This window comes from Crocodylus porosus, unplaced genomic scaffold (assembly GCF_001723895.1).
Source record: "Crocodylus porosus isolate Cpor-Errol unplaced genomic scaffold, CroPor_comp1, whole genome shotgun sequence".
NCBI classification, from domain to species: Eukaryota; Metazoa; Chordata; order Crocodylia; family Crocodylidae; genus Crocodylus; species Crocodylus porosus.
Window position 1 is genome coordinate 33,730,137 of NW_017728914.1, and position 19,630 is coordinate 33,749,766.

A 19,630-nucleotide genomic window follows, 5' to 3' on the forward strand; every position below is an offset into this window, starting at 1 on the left:
TGAAGATCGTCCGGACCAGCGGACTTGAACACGTCCAGCCTCTCCAGAAGTACCCTAACTAACTCCTCGCTAACCCCTGGCCCAGGCGTGTCTCGCCCGGGATGTAGGATGAACTCTGTTGTTGAACTGAATCATAGCTGGGCTATGTGGGTCTAAAGGGTGTTAGCAGCAAAGGGCTCCTGCGTTGTCTTCAATCGGTACCACCGCGCCTGGGTCTGCATCCTTTCCAGCCTCTTGACAGCCAATGCATCATTATGCTAATTCCTGTTGCAGAGCTGGGTTTTCCATGAGCTTCCCTGGATCTTGGGGGCAGATTCCTTTAAGGCCAGGGCATGGTTGCTGTAGGGAAGATGCCTTCAGAATAACAGTGTGGAGACTTTGAAAATGTTCAGGTCATTGAGGCAGCCTGTGGGCTGTGCCTGGGCACTCAGGGCATCACTGCCACCTCACCTCTCCTCTCGATAGCCTTTCTGATCCTGTGTTTTGCAGTCATTGCTGTCACAATAGCACCTAGGAGCTCTAGCCCAGGGTCAAAGATCAGAGCCCTGCTGTGCTTGGCTCCACAGACAATGGTAAAGGGGCAGTCCTGCCTAGTGAGATTCCCTTGCAGCTCAATCCATCATCACAGTGGTGCAGAGGGCTGCCACAGGCAGGCCCTGCCTAGTGGTTAAAGCAGGGACCGGGAGTCAAGGTCTGCCACTGACCCAGGCAAATCCTTTCACTTTTCCTTGCCTCAGTTTCCCCCAGGGGCAAAGTGATTATAAAAAAGACTTTCTTCCAGGGGGCATTGGGAGGATGGAGTCGTTAATGCTTGTAAAGTGCCTAGGCTCCCTCAGATGGAAAGCCCTGAAGAAATATGAATTATCGTGATAGCCACTGCTGGGCCTCAAGGATGTCCATCCCCCTCTGGCAGCTCTCAGGAAGTTTTAGGCCTGTTTCGCTCTCCTCTCTTCATTATCCTTCTTTGGGCAGCCGGGTTGGACATGGCAAGGTCCAGCAAGACCAAGCACATCTTTGTATGTGGCTGGTAGCCAGGAGATCTCCCCCCAGAGTCTCGCAGGCTTGGGCAAGTTGTACTGGAGGAGCAGACAGTCTCTAGGTCTCTGCCTATTCTCTACACGCTCTTTATACATCCAGGCGTGTGGCAGGAGGTGGTGCTTTCACCTGGCTCTTGTCACTCAGGCACGTAGTGAGGTTCCACTCACCCTATGCCACATTTTTGTCTACTCTTGCCTCCTTTCCTTCCCCAGAATCCTTTCCTAGCTTGGCATGGATGGCAATTTTCCTTCCCGATCCCCTTCACTCCCAAGGATCAGAGCCTTTCTACACTCCCCATGGGATGCTCTAACAACCTGGGAAGCAGACAGGACTCCCTCGGGAGCTGATCCCACACTGGGATGTGAACTCTCTCAGGACCCCGCCATCATTGCAGACTTCACTTGCGAGCACCCAGCACCCCATGCCTTCTCTAACACAAGAGCAGAGCAATGGGCGGATTTAATACCTCTGCTGCAAAAATACCCACCCAACAACCACAACTCAGCCAAACCGTTTAGTGACCAGGCGGAGGAGAAGATGAGAGAACAAACCGCACGTGATGCTCCTGGAAGGGGCCAAATGCGCTGCAAGGAGGTTCTCAGATACGAAGGCTGGGGTTTGTGGTGCTCCAAAGAACCTCTTTGGAACAGGAGAGACTAAAACACCTGCTTCCACCAGCACTGGGTTTGGCCTGGAGCATTTACTTTCTGCAAGCAGACGCCAGATGCATTTAAAGAACAAAAAGGATTTTCATGTGAATCAAACAGCTGCAATTTGCTAGGCCCTTCAGCTCCCTGTGGGGCAGTATTCAGGATGGATGGAGCAGTAAGGCTGGCAGCACGTCCGCTGAATTCTGCTCTCTGCTCCTTCTAAATGCGATGGCAGTAAAATGCACCTTTCCTTTAACCCTTGCTGGCTTCTGTGACATCTGGGCCTGAGGTGCCAGAGATGGGACAGCCTCATGAAGTGGCTCCGGCCCCTGTGGAGGCAGATTTGTTCCCCATTTTGCATACAGCAAGGTCCTAATTTTATTCGTGCCCCAGAACGCCTTTCCCAGATCGCAAAATTTTCCCTTGCTTCACTACATCCTGTTGGCCCTGCTTATTTCTCCATGGACCACCTTGATGAACTCCTCTCCCTCCTTGCAGCCTGCAAGCTCTCACTGTTGTAGGCTGCTATCCTGCCCCGATGCCTCGTGGCTTAGCTGGAGGTGGGGATGGCTGCAAAAAATAGATGCCGGCTCCTCTGTTTTGCTGAGGTTGGAGGAAGTCGCTGTTCTCTTTCCCGGGCCTTTGCGTCAGCCAGTGCATTTAAATATTCCGAGAAGACTTGCCCGGCATCCGTGGAATATTCCACTGGGAGGAAAACAGGCCTCTCGGTACAATCTGTCCAGATCTCCGGCCTCCTCGGAGAGGCCTTCCATCAAATCTTAGTAAAACAAAGAGGCCCCGGAGCACTGCGCGTTGTGGCGGCTGTTCGAGCGCTGCCAGCCCTGGGGCCGCTCAGGCTGGCCTTGCAGGACGTCAGACCTCCTACCAGCCCGGCAGCAGGAGGTCAGAAAAAAAAAAGGGGATCAATTTGAACAAGATTTAAGGTTCAGGAAGTAGACAGCAAAGAAGAAAGACCCCAATGTCATCCTTTAATTCCTCCAGTGTCACGGTTCTGGGAAGCAGAGGGGGCCGAGTCCTGATTTCTGACCACGAGGCTCAGCTGGCAGCCTGCCCGCATGGCAGAAGTGTCCCATACCAGAAGCCACATCCACACAGCGCCACGGCTGGGCTCACTGGTATGGGGATGGGCTAAGGGGCACCGTCACCGGGCTGTGTGAACCGTCCTGCTCGAGGTGCTCATAGACGTGGCCGCGCTGCTCCTGGCATAGGAGGTGGTTCCCAGGTGTCATCTCCACTGGGAAAAGCCACGGGATGGGTCCAGCCCTCTCTTGGGTGGGTGCGCTGCTCTCAAGGGCTCCTTTTATTTTACATTGGCAAAGGAAAGCAAAGGACTCCCAGTGTGGGGCATCTGTGGCTTTTCCACCCTGGGTTGCTTTGTCTCACTTGCTCCATTTGCCCCCTTAGCCCTGACAGTCCTGGGTTTTGCCCCAGCCCTGAATGCGGCGGCACCCCCCTGCCTGGCCTGGCGCTCTTCCCCCTCGCCATGGCCAATGCGTGGTGCGGGACCCAACTGGGGCAAACTTGGGAGCGAACCAGGCAGCTGCAATGCAACACGCCTGCATGTTCCTTCTCCCTGGGGGGCTGGGTCTCGGAAAGAGAAGCACAGCACTGCGGATGGCGGCTTGCTCGCCAAAGAAAACACAAACACGCACAGACACAGAGCTACACAGCTCGCAGGCAGAAGGGTGGAGTTAGAAGGGCTGGTCCAACCTCCCTCTCCTCCGCACAGGACTGTAAGCCAGCGTGCTGCGACTTCAGCACCGCTCAGCAAGTTGTCTGCCCTCAGCCTGGACAGCCACTCTCCTCCGCTCTTTCCTTCCTAGGAAGTCCCTGGATCTTGCATCAGCTTCGGATCAGCCCTCGGGACTGTGGCAGGTAACTCCGAAGCGCTGGCTTCACAGGCAGAGCAGTGGCATGCTCTTCCGACAGGCTGTCTTGGGGCAAAGGTGGGTTTGGATGCGAGTTTCCATTCCCCCCTCCCCGGCGCAGGGGGACCTGCCTTGAACGCTGCTTTGTTTCACTGTTTCGGCCCGACCAAGTCCTTGTGGGGGAAAAAAGTTCTGCCTTGGGGGGGGAGTCTTAGGCTTGAAAGAGAAAGTGCGGACTCCCGAATGCCTAGATACGTGCCGTGGCTCATGGTTTCAGCCACTCACAGAGTGGGGCTGCCTGTGACTCTGTGTTTCCTTCTTTCCATTTCTTCCCCATTTCTCAGCTTCTTTTGATTTTGCTTCACTTATTGTCCCTTTTCTGGCTCTTCTCCCTTTTTCTGATGTGAAAAGCAGCAGGGGCTTGTCGTGGCCCTTCCACGCTGCCCAGCTACCTATTCCCAGGTCAGACCCCCAGGCATCAGGGACAGGGAATAATGTATTCCCAATCCGTCCCTGAAAGACCCTTGCAGCTGAATGTTGAAAAGTGAAGGAACAGGCAGCTCTGGATTAGCGGGTCCTGGGCACTTGCTGCCCTAACAGCACTGATTTCACTGGGGAGAGTCTTCATTCCTGCCAGCCAAAGCGGGACCAGGATCAAGTCTTTGGTCTCTTGGGGGTAGGTGTGTTTCCCACAGCTTCCTAGAGCATGCAGCTCTGTTTCCCTAGTAGGGTTGGTGTGGGGTGGCTACCATTTGGGACTGGTATTTGGGGCTCTCCTTGCTATCCCTGGTGTGCAACAGAGCGGGGCAGACAAATGACTGGCAATTAGCACCTGGCGGCTACGTGTCTGTCCGCTCTTTGAGCAACCAGCAGTGAAACTGGGTATGCACAGGTCACTTGGAGACTCCTCTCCCCTCCTCTACGCCCCCCAGCATCATCCTTTGTGCTCTTTGTAGAGCAGAACCCAGACTGCGGCATGGCGGTGTGTGCATCCACATTTAGATGTGATGGAAAAGGGAGATTCAGCGGTGACGTTTGGAGTTGAAAAGATGGAAAAGAAAGGGAGAGAAGTTGTCTTGCTACTGTGCAGCCAGCCATGTCCAGGGCGGTTACAGAGACAAGCCTTATCGGGAACGTCGGGTCCCGCTGAGAGCAGAAATGACGGGAGAATAGACTGCTTTGTGGTGGCTTAGGGCTGGGGCAGGGAGCATGACTGCAGAGGTGTGAGACAGGCAGGCCTTGTCAGAGTTGTGTCACCAAACCACAGCCTTCTCAGGAAAGGGAAGCATGGAAAAAGCAGCCTCTCTGGGTAGAAAAATCTTGGCACATGCCTGAGGTGTGTCCCATGCATGCACTTGTGCACCAGCTCCAAGGTTCAGCCAGCAGTCCTGGGTGTTATCGGGGGCGAGGGAAACTTTGCTCAAGGACTCAGAGGTGGGTGCACCTTGAAGTCATGGCCAAGCTGCGTTTTAGGACCAGAGGCATTGCGTACTGGAGCAGGCTGTGTGCAGGTGCCCCACGGAGCAGCAGGGGCTGGCCGGTTCCTCAGATGCACCAAACCTGTATTTCAGCCCCTTCCAGCTTCACCTGGGTGATTGCTGACCTGTGGGGCAGGGCAGGGCAGGGCAGGCTGAGGCAGGGTGCCCTGCAGGCTTTTCTCCAGGGATGGAGGATTCCCTGGTGCGCCCGCGCCTGCCAGTGCAGAAGTGGGATCTGGTCACTGGGTGGGAGGAAAAAGAGGAAGATGCTGAGGCTTGAGCATTTAAAGCTGTAACCGTTGCAACCCGTGGCATCCATGCCAGCTGTTGCTACATGCTGGCAGCTTCCTCCTTGCTGACACATCAAATGATGGGAGCCCAGGAAAGCAAGGGGCTGGCCGGAGCCAGGATCTTCTTCGTGCCCCATTCTGGCCACAAGCCTGGATTTCCTTTGTTGGGAACAAGCTGGGAACCTGACATCAAGGCTCCTGAGCATCCCAGGGACAGGCCCCCCAGCAGCGCCCGGAGGGATAATGCATCGAAACCAGAGCTGCATTGGTGCTGGCATCAAGCCTGTTAATTAGCGCTCTACCTGGCATGAGCCGAGATTGCAACGCTTACCTCCAGAGCCCTGGAGGCTTGACCTCTTGAGCCCTGAATGTGGGAGCTGCTGGCTGTGCTAAGCCAGCTGGACCCACCACGGAGAGATCCTTCTCGTGTCTCGCCCAGACGTGGGTTCTGCCCGCAGGGCTGCTTCTGCCAGCATGCGTTGTAGGGCCCCCATCACCCCTGGCTCCGGGCATGAGAGGCTCCAAAGGCCACTCACACTTTCCGTGTCAGCCTGCTGGGGAATTCCTGCCCTGAAACATGCCCGGGCCTGCCGGTGATATCGGGAGCCTCGCTTGGTCCTGCGATGACGTGGGAGCATGTCACTCGTACCTGGTTGTGGCTGGTTCTCCCTCCCAGGCATGGCTTTCAGCCACAGGTGTGGGTGTGCCTGGAGGGGATCCAGCCCCGCTCACCCGTCTGCGGGGCGCTGAGAAAGGCAGGGCCCTTCCTCGTTCTGCAGAAAGACCAAGTCCTGCTTCGCTCCGTACTCCCTCTCCCAGCAGGTCTCCGGCATGGTTTGTTCTGGGCGCACAAAGCCTATGGCCATTGCAGCTGCAGGGACTTTGCCATGGAGCGGCTGCTGCAAGGTCACTGTCCCTCTGTCCTTTCCTACCCCGTGGTATATAGAAGCTAACCTAGGCAACTTCTCCCGTTGGTAAGAGGGAGCAGATGGGCAGTGATGGGGCATCAGTGACTCTGCAGTGAGCCCCGCACCATTTTAACATGCTGTGCAATCCCCAAGCTGCTCCTGGCTCTCCTTTGAATGCCCCCCTTGCCCAGCCTCCTCTCAGGCCCCGTCTGCCCTGCAGTCTGAGATGTGATTGCAGCACCTGTGGGGGTACTTGAGCAAGCTCCCTCTAGCTAGCTCAGGCAGCCGCACAGCTGTGGCAGGATGGAGCAGACCTCAGAGTAGGCTGTACACCTGCCTTGCTGGAGTTCCTGGCCCTGCCTCTTCAGGGCATGGTTCCTTGAGCCAGCTGGATGCCAACCAGCCAGGATCTACCTCCAGGTATTGCAGCCACACTTCTTGCCCAGAGCAAGGTTGCAGTGGTGAGAAGCCCAGGTTCAGTTCCCTGCTCTGCTGCAGACTTCCCAGGGGATCTTGGGCAACTCACTTGGACAGATACTTGGCTGAGGAGATATGATCCCGGCACCCGTTCCTGCCCGGGGCAGGGTGTCAGACCTGGTGATCTGTTTAGGTCCCTAAGTACTATGATACTTGCCTCAGCTGCCCATCTGTCAAATGGGCACAATAGCACTGCTCTGCCTCTTATGGGCAGATTTGCTCACTTGATCTAGCAACTCTGGGGAGCTCCAAGCTCCTTTGTGGGGTCCCTGACACCCACTCTCTGCATTAAGGATCCTGCATCAGTTTAGTCTGGGTAATAGATGCTAAACCCATTTGGAGGACCTCAGTCGCTCTCCTTAGCCACCTCTAGCAGTGGTGTGAGGTTTGCCTGATGTATTTCTGCTTTCAGCATTTGCCAGGGCTGTTGCAACGTGCAGGCATCAGCATCCAGTGAGACGTGTAGGAGTGATGGTGCATCTTATTTTCACAGATAACATCCAAGTTTACTAATCTGCTGCAAACAGGATAAGAGCAGGGTCCGGAGCTCAACTCTGACAAGCTGAGAGCTTGACAGCTCTGACAACTCACACCCTAGAGTTGAGGGGAAAAGATGAACCGAGCAGTGTGGGCACGCATGAAAGGCCAGAGGGATCAAAGCGTGGAGTCCTGTGTGATGATGTCATTCAAAGTGTTGCTGTTTATTAAACTAGTAAGCCCGTGACTCAGGAAACCAGGGAGGAGAGATGCCTGCAGGCACCCGAATCCACTGGAAGATGCCACAGCATGAATCCCGCATCCCGGTGTTGCCAGAACCCACTGAAGGAGCAAGGAAACAGCCCAGAGAAAAGGCGTTGGCTGGTCCCATCCCTAACGCCAGAGATCCCGGGGAAATCCTCAGTGAACACAGGCGCCAGTGCCGGCAGCCTGAGCCAGGAGCTTTGAGGCTGGGATTTCCCAAATTGCTTATAGAGCCCAAAAATCATTGAAATCCAGTGGGATCCAGGTGTCTCACTCTTGTAGGGTCCTTAACTCACTCCCTTCCTGGAAATCAAACCTGGATTTCTTCGCTTGCTTTAGACTTCTCCTCCTGGGCACTTGCCCATTGCTGCGCAGCCGGCTGGAATGACTGGGCTCTGACCTTGTCAGGTCACATAATAAATTAAGAGCATTTTTATGAGCTTTTCCAAGCACTTCACAGATGCTGAGTCTCTGCACAGCAGCTTGGCAAGGGCCGCTTTGCAGACTGTAAATGTGAGTGTATATGTATGTCAAGTCACTGGCTTATTCAGCATGAATCAGTGGCAGTGATGGAGGCAGCACTTCTGGATCCCAGCTCCTTTCTGTGTGTGCCAGCCTCAGCTTTTTCTGCACTGGAAATTCTGAGTGTGTGAGCTGAAGGTTTTGCCACCTCTTCCTTGCAGAGAATTGCAGCCCCTTGCAAAATGTAGGTGTTCACCAATGAAGTACACCCCAAGGAGCGTACCAAGGAGGATTGTGTGTTTCCAAAAGTTTAAATTTAAGATAAAAAAACTAAAAGACTGTGTAGACTAGCAGCAGCAAGCAGCTCTTGACAAGGGGGTTGGGCTTTAAAAATCACCCCCCAAAGCTCATTTATCCTGTTAATAACTGCTCTTTCGTCTTACTAGAGGTGATCATGACAGCAGAGCACACAGCAGAGAAGGGGCTGAGATGTTAATAGAATGTGCAAAACCACCACAAGGCAGTTTTTATTTCGGGGTAGGTTTGGAAAGGCTGAGAGGGCCACGAAGACAAAGCTTGTGAATCCCTAAAAGGGGGGAAATATAGCTAACGACTCCATCGCCAGGGATGGGGGAAGATAAGGGACCGACAGGGAGGAATGATGTGAAGGTGGTAAGCTGGAATAAGGAAGATGGAGAGGGGAAGGGCTGAGAGAGGTGGGATAAGGTGATTTGGGGTTGGGACTCTGCAGAGTGGCCCTGGCATACAGGGCGCTGCAGCTCTGCGTGGAGCCCTCGGATGATTTTGGAGCCACGCTGCTTTGTGCCCTGCATTGTCACTAACTTTCCCTCTCTCTGTTGCAGCAAGGAGAGGGGGAGGATGGAAGAACTGAATGGCTCTGACACCGCCGTGGGCATCCCCAAACACATCCTGGACATCTGGGCCATCGTCCTGATCATCCTGGCCACCATCATCATCATGATGTCCCTGGTCCTGTGCCCGGCCACAGCTGTCATCATCTACAGGGTGCGGACTCACCCAATACGCAACGGGGCGGTGTGAGAACAGAGCCCCGGGCAGGGGCAGCCTCCCTCGGGCCATGCTGGATAGGTCCATGGAGGAAGGGAGATGGTTCACCAGGCTGGCTCCAACAGGGAGCACCAGGGAGCGATGGGGACTGGAGGAACAGCCAAGCCATGCCAGGGACACACAGGGCTGTGCTCATGGGACCAGAACTACGTTAGTCACCACGATGCAGCCTAGAGAGCGTGTCCGTCATGTGTAACGCCCAGGCACGGAGCTGTTTCTGGAGCCTGCAAGGGGGAGGCATCCATAGAGCATCTCCCTTCACATGGCGCAGAGCATTCGTGTTCGGGCTTCGTCTCACACACTCCTCTCACAATGGCTGCTTGGCATTCGCCCAGCAAGCTCATCAGAGCCAACAGAGCTGTGAAGCCCTGAGCCCAATGGGGAATGCTTGACTTCCAGGAACAGAGCTGTACAAATGGGTTCCAGACGGGCTCACTTTGAATACGAGACTGGCTCCAAGAATCCGCTCCGTGCCACTCTCCTTTGCTGTGAGGCCTGGCTCCTCATGGCTGGGTGATCCCATCAGCATGCCTCAAATTTCTCCAAACCAAATTAGGCCAAGCCTGGAAAGAAACCAAGAGGGGAAATGGGGTTTGGCCAAAGGGATGTATTCAGGGGAGTCGTGCTTGTTGGGTCCACTGTAAGGAAGGTCTCAAGCTTTTTCTTCCAGTTCTGCAAAGCTCTGAGGCTGTTGTATTAGCACCATTTACCCAGGACACGTGTTGCCCAGCTGTGCTGCAGAAACATAGCTGGTGTCAGGCTGGTTTTAGGACAGAAATATCTTGTCCTTGTAAAGGAAAAGTGTTGGAGTGTTTGGTTTCAGCTGATGGATCTTAACAGCCCTTTGGTGGGAGGCTCTTGTGACAAAGCCTTGTCTCCTGGCAGCTCCTATTGCCTCACTTATGGGCCTTGTTATGCTGCCCTAGTGTATTTTTTAAAGGCAAGGGAGAGGTTGGCATCTCTGTGGAAGGATGGGTCAGTGCATGGGGGAGCTGCACAGAGCCTGGATCTGTTTGTTAACCCAAAGCGCCTTCCCCCAGTCCAAGAGGGACCTTGCCTCTATGGGACTGGGAATCCTGCTCTGTCCACTCAGTCCATGCATCCCCTGACCCCTCTGCAGAGATGGCCACTAAGTTGTGATGGCATTTTGGTGGTCCCCGGGGAGCTGGGAACAGGACTGCCCACACGTGGGCTCCTCCCCCATCGCAGAAGGATGAAAACTTCGAGTCTCCATCAGCCCATCCTGGTTTCAGATCTGGTATCTGTTGGTCAAAGACCCTGTATACCATGAACAGGTATAAGCCAGACAGGCCCCAAGTAGTTGCTTCTGCTGCCAGCTGCCGCAGGACAGTGAGGACATAGTTAAGAGGATACTGCAAGTGGAGAAAGAGGAGGCTGGGACGAGGGATACCCAGGAGGTGGGGGTCTCTCGATACTCAGTGATGGGTCTGGACTTAAAGACACTGGATACAGGCTGCTGATGCAAAGCTAGGACTCGTCTTCTTCTTGCCTCCTCTCTAATGGGTCCTGAGACCTGTCAAAGCCTTTCTGAACCAGGCAGGCAGGAATGAGAGGGCTGAAGGGTGCGTGGATTAGCACTGCAATGTGCTCCCCTTTCTCCTGTGGCAGGGCCTGGCTACATCCCCTTTCCAGCACAGCTGCAATGGGTTTGGTGCTGTCAGCCTAGTGATCAGGGGGTATTTCTACACAGCAGAAAACCTGGGATTTGGATGCTACCATCTGCATCTGCTGCTGTGGAAAGGACAAGAGCACTGGGCCGAGTCTGGGTGCTACGTGGGAGCAGGGCAGAAAGGGCTGGGGTAAGGCAAGGCTCAGCTGAGCTCTGCTGTGGTCCTTGTGGTTGGGTGCTGGACCTAGTAAAGCAGCACTTGGGAAGCTTGCACACACATCACCTAAGCTGTGCTTTGGAGTTGCTGGCATTAGCCTTGCACTGATACCCAGACCTTGATATAAATGCCCCAAGGCTGCATCTTGGGAAGGACAGGAAAGACACAATTCATGAAAAAGGGAAAAGCAGCCTGTAGGCAATGCATGTAGGGAATATGCAGTGCGAATACACGTATAGCGTAGACGGCAACAGACTCTGTGAGTAAGCTGCGTTTTTGGACCAAGCTGCACTCAATAAACTCAAATTTATCCTACACGTATGGGGTTGCTCAGTTCTGTCTGATCCGTGGGTATTGCTGGGGGCCTTGTAACTGGAGTATTTCAGATCCCATTTCTTCCTCCTATGCTGATTTTGACAGAGCAAGGAGCAATGGGCTCAAGTTGCAGCGAGGGAAGTTGAGGTTGGATATTAAGAAAAAACTTTCTCACTAGAAGGGTAGCAAAACACTGGAACAGGTTACCCAGAGTTGTGAAATCTCTATTTTTGGAGGTTTTTAAGACCTGGGTAGACAAAGCCTTGGCTGGGATGATGTAGTTGGGGCTGGCCCTGCTTGGAGCAGGGGGCAGGACTAGATGTGACCCCCTGAGGTCCCTTCCCACCCTCCTTTTCTATGAGTCTGTGACTTCACCACTACTTTTATCTGCACACCTTGGCTATCCTGAACTGCTGTCCTGTGTGTGGTTCTGTCTCAGGTCAGGATCTCATCTCATTCCCAGCCCATGACACCAGCCAGGTGCATGGATAGATGTGCTGTAGAAAGGTAACAGCAGCAGCAGATAATAGCGACAAACAAGGGAGACCAAAACCCCAGCAAACGCAGAAGAAGCAGCTGTGTGAAGACCACTTGCTCTTGTTGTACAGGGGAGGGTTTTATTCTCTCACGCTTGGGACATGGGTAGAACGTGCTTGTGGCTTCTGTCAGCGCTTCTGCGGCTCACTGCAGCGTCCTGTTTGCATCATGAGTATTAAACATGAGCTGCTGTGGGGGCACAGGAACCTGGGATCTGTTGAGTCAGGCTCTGATGTGGGGAAATGTTATGGAGATATAGTAGGAGGTTGTTATCTCTGACTGCATCCTGTTCCTTGCGCTGCAAAGGACCTGGGGAGACTCAGTGACATAATTGGTGAGTTGTGAACAGTGTTTCCTAGCCAGCTGGAAGGGAGGTTGGGACGGGGGTGTTTCCAGTAGTGCAACATGCTCTGGCCACATGAATGCCATGCAAGGTGAAGGGGGGGGAGGAGTCGGGGTCTCCTGGCACCCTGATGCTAGCTCCTCTGCTCCATGCTGCTGAAATACTGGAGCTCTCCCCTCCTGGCCACCAAGGGCCTCACCCCGCTGCAGCAAAGACAAATGGCGATTCGATTAGCATGGCAGCAGGCCGTATTGAGGTTGGGACCTCAGCTCTCAGGGTGCTTGGTCCCCGTGCCCCTGGAGAGACGCAGTGTTCTCAAGGAGAAGGGATCCAGCCTCCTGCATTGCAAAGCTATTCGGGTAGTGCTGGGTTTGGCTGAGTTATTCTAGCGATGTCCTCAATCCCAGATCATCTGTGGTCATTCCAGAGGGATTATTTTGTGATAACAGTTCTCTGGGGTGGCCTGGGCAAGGAGAAGGGGGAGACGGAGGCAGGCGAGCTGCAAGCTCTGGGTGGTAACACATGGGAAGGCTGCCCGGTTTGGTTTTCCGGGTACCAGCAGACGCTGCCCTGCCGTTGAGCGAACCGGTGTCTGGCACTCGCCACGGGCTGCCCAGGGCACCTGTAAGTGCCAGCCATTAAGATGGCACAGGGGCAGGGGGGAACAGGCTGGGGGCATGCAGTCCTCCACTGGGTTTTATGCCAACAGGTGTTAGAAGGGTGGGCTAAAAGAGTATGGGGTCCTGATGCATCTGGATGGGGATCTGGTGCATTAAGCAGCAGATGCTGCTTTTTATGGCATTTTTATGGTGGTGTTGTTGGGTGGGGGTCCTTGTAGGCCCCTCTCTGGGGGCCATCAGGGCTGGGCAGGGGCATGGAAAGCCATGCTCTGCACAGAAGGGAAAGTTGGTGATGGGGGCCCAGCTACAGCCGAGAGGGAGGCAGCTGAATTCTCTCCATGCAGAGGAAACAATTATCCTCCAGAAAACATCAGCAGAATCAATTAGGGAAAGAGCTAACAGGGTTTGGATCCGGAGGGCCAGGGCAGGGAAAGGGAGGACAGGAGAGGTCATTTTTATTATTTATTTTTTAAATTTGTATCTGAGGCCAAATTAGCCAAAACTAATTCTCAAATCCAAGTGTCCAGAACCATAAGTGGCCCTACTACCAGCAAACATCCTCCACCTGCACCTGGGGCTTCAGAGGTTTCCAAAACCTTTGGCGGGTATCCTAAGTGCAAGCCCAAGCCCAGAGGCTTGGGGTTTGGATGCTCCTGAGTTTTGCTTGCCCTTTGCCATAAGGCCCTCGGAGCAAGCAAGGGAGGAGGACAGGAGAGGACACTCGCAGTGCTGGGAGAAGGGGAGCTCCAGAGACACATCTGCCCCCAGAGAGCCCAGCGCAGCACACCCTGCCTGGGAAACGCTTGTGTACTCAGGAAATGCATGATTATCCCCAGACCACACGCAGGCTGCACGCATGTCTCCAGGGGACGGGCTGGCAGGAAACACACGGCCGTCCCCGGGGAATGTGCGGGCCTGTTTCCCCCACCTCCGACATTGCCTTCCATCACCCAGCCACTGCCGTGCTGGGAGTGCCAAGAGGCCTGTGCTTCCCGTTTTCCTTGCCCCTATATTTAGGCCCCTGCTTTGCTCTCCCTGAACGTGCTGTGGCTGAGACCCCTTCCACCCTGCTCCCCGGAGGAGCCTCCACCTCCCCTGTGGACCAGGTCCATCCCCTCCGGCCGGCTCTTTGCCAGTGGTGCTGGCAGCTGCCCGATCCCCTGTTGTGTGGGGACCCCAGGCCTTCAAGAGCAGCGGATGGACTGGGAGCCCCTTCCTCCTGCCTCTCCAGGCAGAACGGGGCTGTAGGTTATCAAAACAGCCCAGGCGTGCAAAACAACTCGTTTGTACGGCTCAGTTCTTGGATGTGGATCATTTATTTCCCTTTGGGATCCGGGCAGCGAGCTTGTGGTGGGACGGCTTTCCCCGGCAGGAAGCTGGTCGGGGTTGCGGTGCATTTGCAGAGCAAACGGGGGCTAAGATAGGAGCCTGGGGGTAGACGGAGGAGCCCAGGGGAGAGCGGTGTGTGGAGCTGGGCTGCGACAAGCCAGGGATGAGGGGCAGGGGCAGCAGCAGGGCGCTGAAAGTCAGTGTGTTTTGTGCAAGCCCAGGGCCAGCACAGCTCAGCTCTATCTTTTTTGCAGACACAGCTCATGGGGACGGTGGGAAACGACATCCGTTTCCAGAGGCAAAGGCTGAAAAGGGACAAGGGATTGCATCCTTCTGGGCAGAGGAGCATTGCAAAGTCCCCCCTGCGCAGGGGGCCAGGCTTGCCGTCAGCCTTATTCTTTCCTGTCCTCATCCACATCCATTTTCCTTCCCCCCTCCCCTCCCGTCTCCTCCCATCAGGCTGGGGGCTTCCTTCCAAACCCACAGCTGGAGTCAATCAAGGCTCTGTGGAGCCTGCCGGGTTCGAAACATCCCCCCCCCCGCCCTCCCAGACAGAGTTGCCCACCCTCTCCTTTCTTCAGGCTCTTCTCTCTCTGTTAATTGAACTATAATGGCTTGATACGGAGCCCACTGAAGCTAATGGAAAAAAGACTCCCATTGCCTTCAGTTTGTTTTGGAGCCGGGTCCACCCGCGCAGCGCAGACCTCCTTAGATGTGTGGCCAGCCCCTGCTGAGCTGGAAGCCACTTCGTCCTGGACAACGAGAGGCAAATAACGTTCCTGGTGTCGGCGCCCACCCAGGGAGAGCTTGTCCTGGTACTTGTGTCACGCGTGTCAGTGATGTTGTACTGGGCAGGTGAGTCTGCCCCCCCCCGGGCCTAGCTCTTGTTCGGCATAGGCGTACAGATGTATAATTAATGCAAGCGCAGGTCTGAAGCAGCTCAGATGTTTGCTTCGGCTGGAAGGCGTGGGTGAGTTACGTCAGGGAACCAGCCTGGCGCTGGGGAGAAAGGCAGGAAACGTGAAAAGAGATGCAGAGAAAATGCACCGTCAGGGACCGCGTTGCAGACCCACGGGCTCGGTTCTCAAAGGAGCGGCGCGGCTCCCGTTCAAAGCAGACGCAGCTGCAGGTGCTCTGGTAATCAGCCCCCAGCAAAATGAATTCCTTCTCCAGACAAGCACAAATCTCAACGGCTCCTATTGAACAGAGAAATAACGTCCCTTTGCACCGAAATGCAGTGGCTGCCCTTCGAGAGGAACGTGGCCTCACTGCAGAGCAGCAGACCAGGGGCCTGGGAGCCTCCTATTTTTTGCCGGCAGCCTTAGGTCCATATTTCCCTGCAGAGGTCTCAGATCGTGCTCCAGGTACGGAGACCAGTACTCAGAGCAGATTTTGGATGTGGCTGAATGAGAACACAAAACCCTGGGGTTTGCTGCTTGCAGGGTTTGAATCAGGGATGGAGGGGGTGTCCAGTGAGATGAGACTAAACAGGCCTGGGCTTTTCAGCTTAGGAAAGAGGTGCTTGAAGCAGGGCCATGACAGACATTTAGGAAATATTAAACAGGGCAGCGAAAGCTGATAAGGATTGATTCTGTACAGTCTCTCACAGCCCTAAAGCTAGGATACATAAACTGAAACTATTACATCCTAGGTTTAACACTGTCCAGATGCAATTCTTTTGTAGCCAGTGGAGCATTAGTGTGCAGAGCTCATTGCTGCGAGGTGTTGCAAGAAGCTCATTGCTGCGAGGTGTTGCAAGAAGCTGATACACCAGACCTGAAGGGCAAGAGACCTGGCTGGGGGTCCCCCAAGAGCTCTGCCCTTCCTTGCCCAAAGTGGAACGAAGTACCCCATGCTGATTCTCCCTATAAAGCCGCACTGCACGGGAGTTTGCTCTGCCAGTTGTCTCTACATTGCCGCTTAAGACTCACAAGGCTGTGCATGCCTGGGGTGGGGCATGGGCAAACCCCTTTCCTGGCTTGCAGCCCCCTTTGCTGCATGGATCTGCAAAGCAGGAGGCTTGCCCCTGTGGCAGGGGGGCTGCAGGGAGCTTCAGTCTTGCAGGAGCACCTGTTTCTGGGCGAGCGGTTGTAAATCCCTGAGCACAGGGCTTCCACGCAGGGGAAATAGCAATGCAAGAGAGGAGCACACATGGGCCGCAGCATTCTTCGAGCATGAGACAGGGCTTAGCCCAATGTCCAAGCGGGGAGGGCTGGAAATTCCTCCTCAGCCTCCTCTCAGCAAGAATGACTCGGTTGTCCTCTGCCTGGCCCCTGGATGAGTCCCGAAGGTCAACGCCACGGCCTGCCTTCACATGCTGTTCCTGACGAGAACTCAGGCTGATGGTCTACCCTGTCCCATGTCCCACGTGGACCAAAACTGCTCCAGCAATGAACCTGGAGCTCGCACACGTGTACACGCGTGCACCAGTGCCAGGGCTTCCCTGGAGTCTGCCTGCCTCAGCCCAACACAAGCAGGAGTGAGGTAGCTGCCTCGATGGCCCTGACCATGGAGGGATGAAGAGCAGACATGACCCTGCCAGATGACCCTCCAGTTCTCCAGGAAGTCAGGAGACATGTAGCTGAGCGGCTGAGCCTAGGATGGGGGATGCCAGGCAGGACTGTTGATCCAGCCAGATAGAAAATTGGCTGGATCATCAGGCTCAGAGAGCAGTGGTCAATGGCTCGATGTCTAGTTGGTGGCTGGTATCAGGTGCAGTGCCCCAGGGGTCGGTCCTGGGGCCGTTTTTGTTCAATATCTTCATCAATGACCTGGAAGATGGCAGAGCGCACCCACAGCAAGTTGCAGATGGCACCAAGCTGGGGGGAGTAGTAGATATGCCGGAGGGTAGGGATGGGATTCAGAGGGAACTTGACAATTTGGAGGATTTGGCCAAAAGAAATCTGAGGTTCATCAAAGGACAAGTGCAAAGCCCTGTGCTTAGGACAGGACAGTCCCCTGCACCGGGACAGGCTGGGGGTGATGGGCTGGGCAGCAGCTCTGCAGAAGATGGAGATGGGCCAGCAGTGTGCCCTTGTTGCCAAGAAGGCGACCGGCATCCTGGGCTGCATCGGTAGAAGCGTTGCCAGCAGATCAAAGGACGAGATTATTCCCCTCTATTGTGCACTGATGAGGCCACATCTGGAGTCCTGTGTCCAGTTTTGGCCCCCCAGTATAGAAAGGATGTGGACACATTGGAGACAGGCCAGTGGAGGGCAATGAAACTGGTTCAGGGGCTGGAGGACACGACTGGTGAAGAGAGGCCGAGGGACCGGGCTTATTTAGCCTGGAGAAGAAAAGACGGAGGGGGGATTTGATAGCAGCCTTCAAGTACCCGAAGGGTAGATCCAAAGAGGATGGAGCTGGGCTGCTCTCCGTGGTAGCAGGTGACAGAAGGAGCAATGGGCTCCTGTTGCAGCAAGGGAAGTTGAGGTTGGATATTAGGAAAACCTCTCTCACTGGGAGGGTAGTAAAACACTGGGACAGGTTACCCAGAGAGGTGCTGGACTCTCCATCCTTGGCAGTTTTTAATACCTAGGTAGACAGAGCCGTGGCTGGGATGATATAGGTGGGGCTGGTCGTGCTTGGAGCAGGGGGTTGGACTAGACGTGACCTCCTGAGTCCCTTCAGCCCTCATTTTCTATAACTCTGTTATTCCACGAAGCCGGCAATCCTTCAGTCCCTGTACTTGCGTCAGCAGTTGCTTATCAGGAGTCGGCTCCTGTGTGTTTTCCCCACACTACCGTCAGCACCAGGCTCCGTGCTGCTCTCCCTCCTCCCATCCTCGTGTCGTACCCCAGGCTGCTTTGCCTCACTACCATGTCACGGCTGCAAGCTCCACACCGAGCGCAGGGATCTGGTTTTTGTCCTGCTCTCCAGGGGACTGCTATCAGCCTCCTATAGCTGTGTTTAGGACCGTGGGGCCGTGGTGGGGCGGAGGTGGAGGGGGGCCTGTGCCTGGCACACATCCACAGTGTGCTTTTCCCTGGTTGTTTAAGCCTCCCTTACTGCCTTGCTCCTCGCAGCTGCATTTCTGGCAGAGCAGAGACACCACGGAGGTGCGCAGCCCAAGTGACAGCCCCATTGCCCTGCTTGCTTCTCTCAGGAAATTATCATGCTAAACAGCAAGAAGGAGCAGGGCAGCGTTCACCAGATTTTGCCACTTGGGTTTGTTTCGTCCCACCTTTATATTCCCCAACCAAGATCTGAAGCTGAGGCTTCAGGCTGGTGCAGATATTATCCCTGGAGGACCTGACGAGACAAGGAAAAGCCCCAAGGTAGAGATAATAGTCACCCTTCTTAGATAGGGGTGACCCTCCCAAATCACCTTAACTCTGCCCCTTCTCCAGAGTCATGGCTGATACGAATGTGAAAATACAGCACTGTATTCACCCATCGCAGCTTTGCTTCAATGCTTAGCAGAAAAAAAAAATTAAAACAGGCTTTCCTAATATCACACATGCTGTTTTAGCGCCGTCTTAATCATGCACAGGGCTCTAATGATTATTTTGCATAGTCTTGATTAGACAAACAGCCTCTAGGAGAGGCAAATGCTGCTCTCGTTCTTAATGAAGGGCCTGCTCCAGAGGAGGAGAAAGGGATTTCTAGTGCTAGGGGAACCTCATGGAGAAACCGCATGCGCGAGTCGCTCCAAGTGCTGTCGAATGATACCTTCCTGGGCAGAGATGACACAGACGGGGCCTTGCAGAGGCACTGGGCGCAATGGAAACTCAGCCCCAGCGCTGCTCAGGCGTGACCGTCACTGTACCGTAACACGCGTCCATTTAAATACACACGAGGTGGGCAGAACTGGCTGTCACACGCCCGGCGGCTGGGGCACGATGAGTCTCTGACTCATGGAGAATCCCAGCAGTTACATAAGCAGGCGGTGAGGTCAAGCCGCGTGTCTCACATGCTGCTCCGCTTACTCACGGTGTGTGTTTCCATGTGCTTTTTTTTGCAAAAATATTTCTCTCTCTCTCTCTCTCTCTCTCTCTCTCTCTATATATATATAAATAACTTTATTTCCAACACCCTGCCAAGCGCCTTTGTGGCTCACGTGGCGGATTGAAGTGCACTAAAAACCCGTTATGCCATTCACGCCATGTAACCGCCTGCCCGCGTGTGCTTCTGTGCAAGGGCTCAGCTGCATGGGGTGGTGGGTCTGAAATCTGTGGGATCCAGAAATAAGAAGATCTTCTCCAGGCTTCGGGGCAGCTGAAGAGGAAGCAGTTTCCTAGAGGGACCAGTAAACACGGGGCCCTGGACATGCGTCCTTGGAACACGAACAAGAAGGTCGTCCAAGCTCCACCCGTCCCCTGCGCTGGGACCCGGCTAGGACAAGCTCAGTGCCAGGAGTTCACCATGCAAGAAGCTCCTGCTCCATCCTCAACTTGACTTCAAGAAAGAAAAGCTCTTCTGATTGGCTCCCCGCTTTGCCCCGCCTCTCAAGCAAGGCCAGGCAACCAATCAGAGCTGTTTTCTCCTGCCCTGCCCATCCTGGCGCCATGAAGCCTGGTCATGGGAAGGGTGGGGGGCTGTGAAGACCCTGGCGATGCTGCCTGCTTTGCCTGGGAAGAGCTTCCAGGCCTGGGAGAGATGGGACCAAGGGGGTTGC

General features: G+C 54.7%; 1 protein-coding gene across 1 annotated transcript; it reads left to right on the top strand.

Moving 5' to 3' along the window:
* The first annotated feature begins 3,243 nt into the window (after window positions 1-3,243).
* SMIM3 (small integral membrane protein 3) lies at window positions 3,244-11,186 on the top strand. The gene is made up of 2 exons (XM_019535240.1): window positions 3,244-3,655; window positions 8,797-11,186. The coding sequence occupies exons 1-2, from the start codon at window positions 3,624-3,626 to the stop codon at window positions 8,993-8,995; spliced, it is 231 nt and encodes a 76-aa protein (XP_019390785.1). The 5' UTR covers window positions 3,244-3,623; the 3' UTR covers window positions 8,996-11,186.
* Window positions 11,187-19,630: the final 8,444 nt, after the last annotated feature.

Bases quoted from the DNA above. Each gene is read 5' to 3' on its own strand.
- SMIM3 (XM_019535240.1), top strand. From the start codon at position 3,624: ATGCTCTTCCGACAGGCTGTCTTGGGGCAAAG. The intron at 3,656-8,796 runs GTGGGTTTGGAT...TCTCTGTTGCAG, and splicing joins CAGGCTGTCTTGGGGCAAAG to CAAGGAGAGGGGGAGGATGG.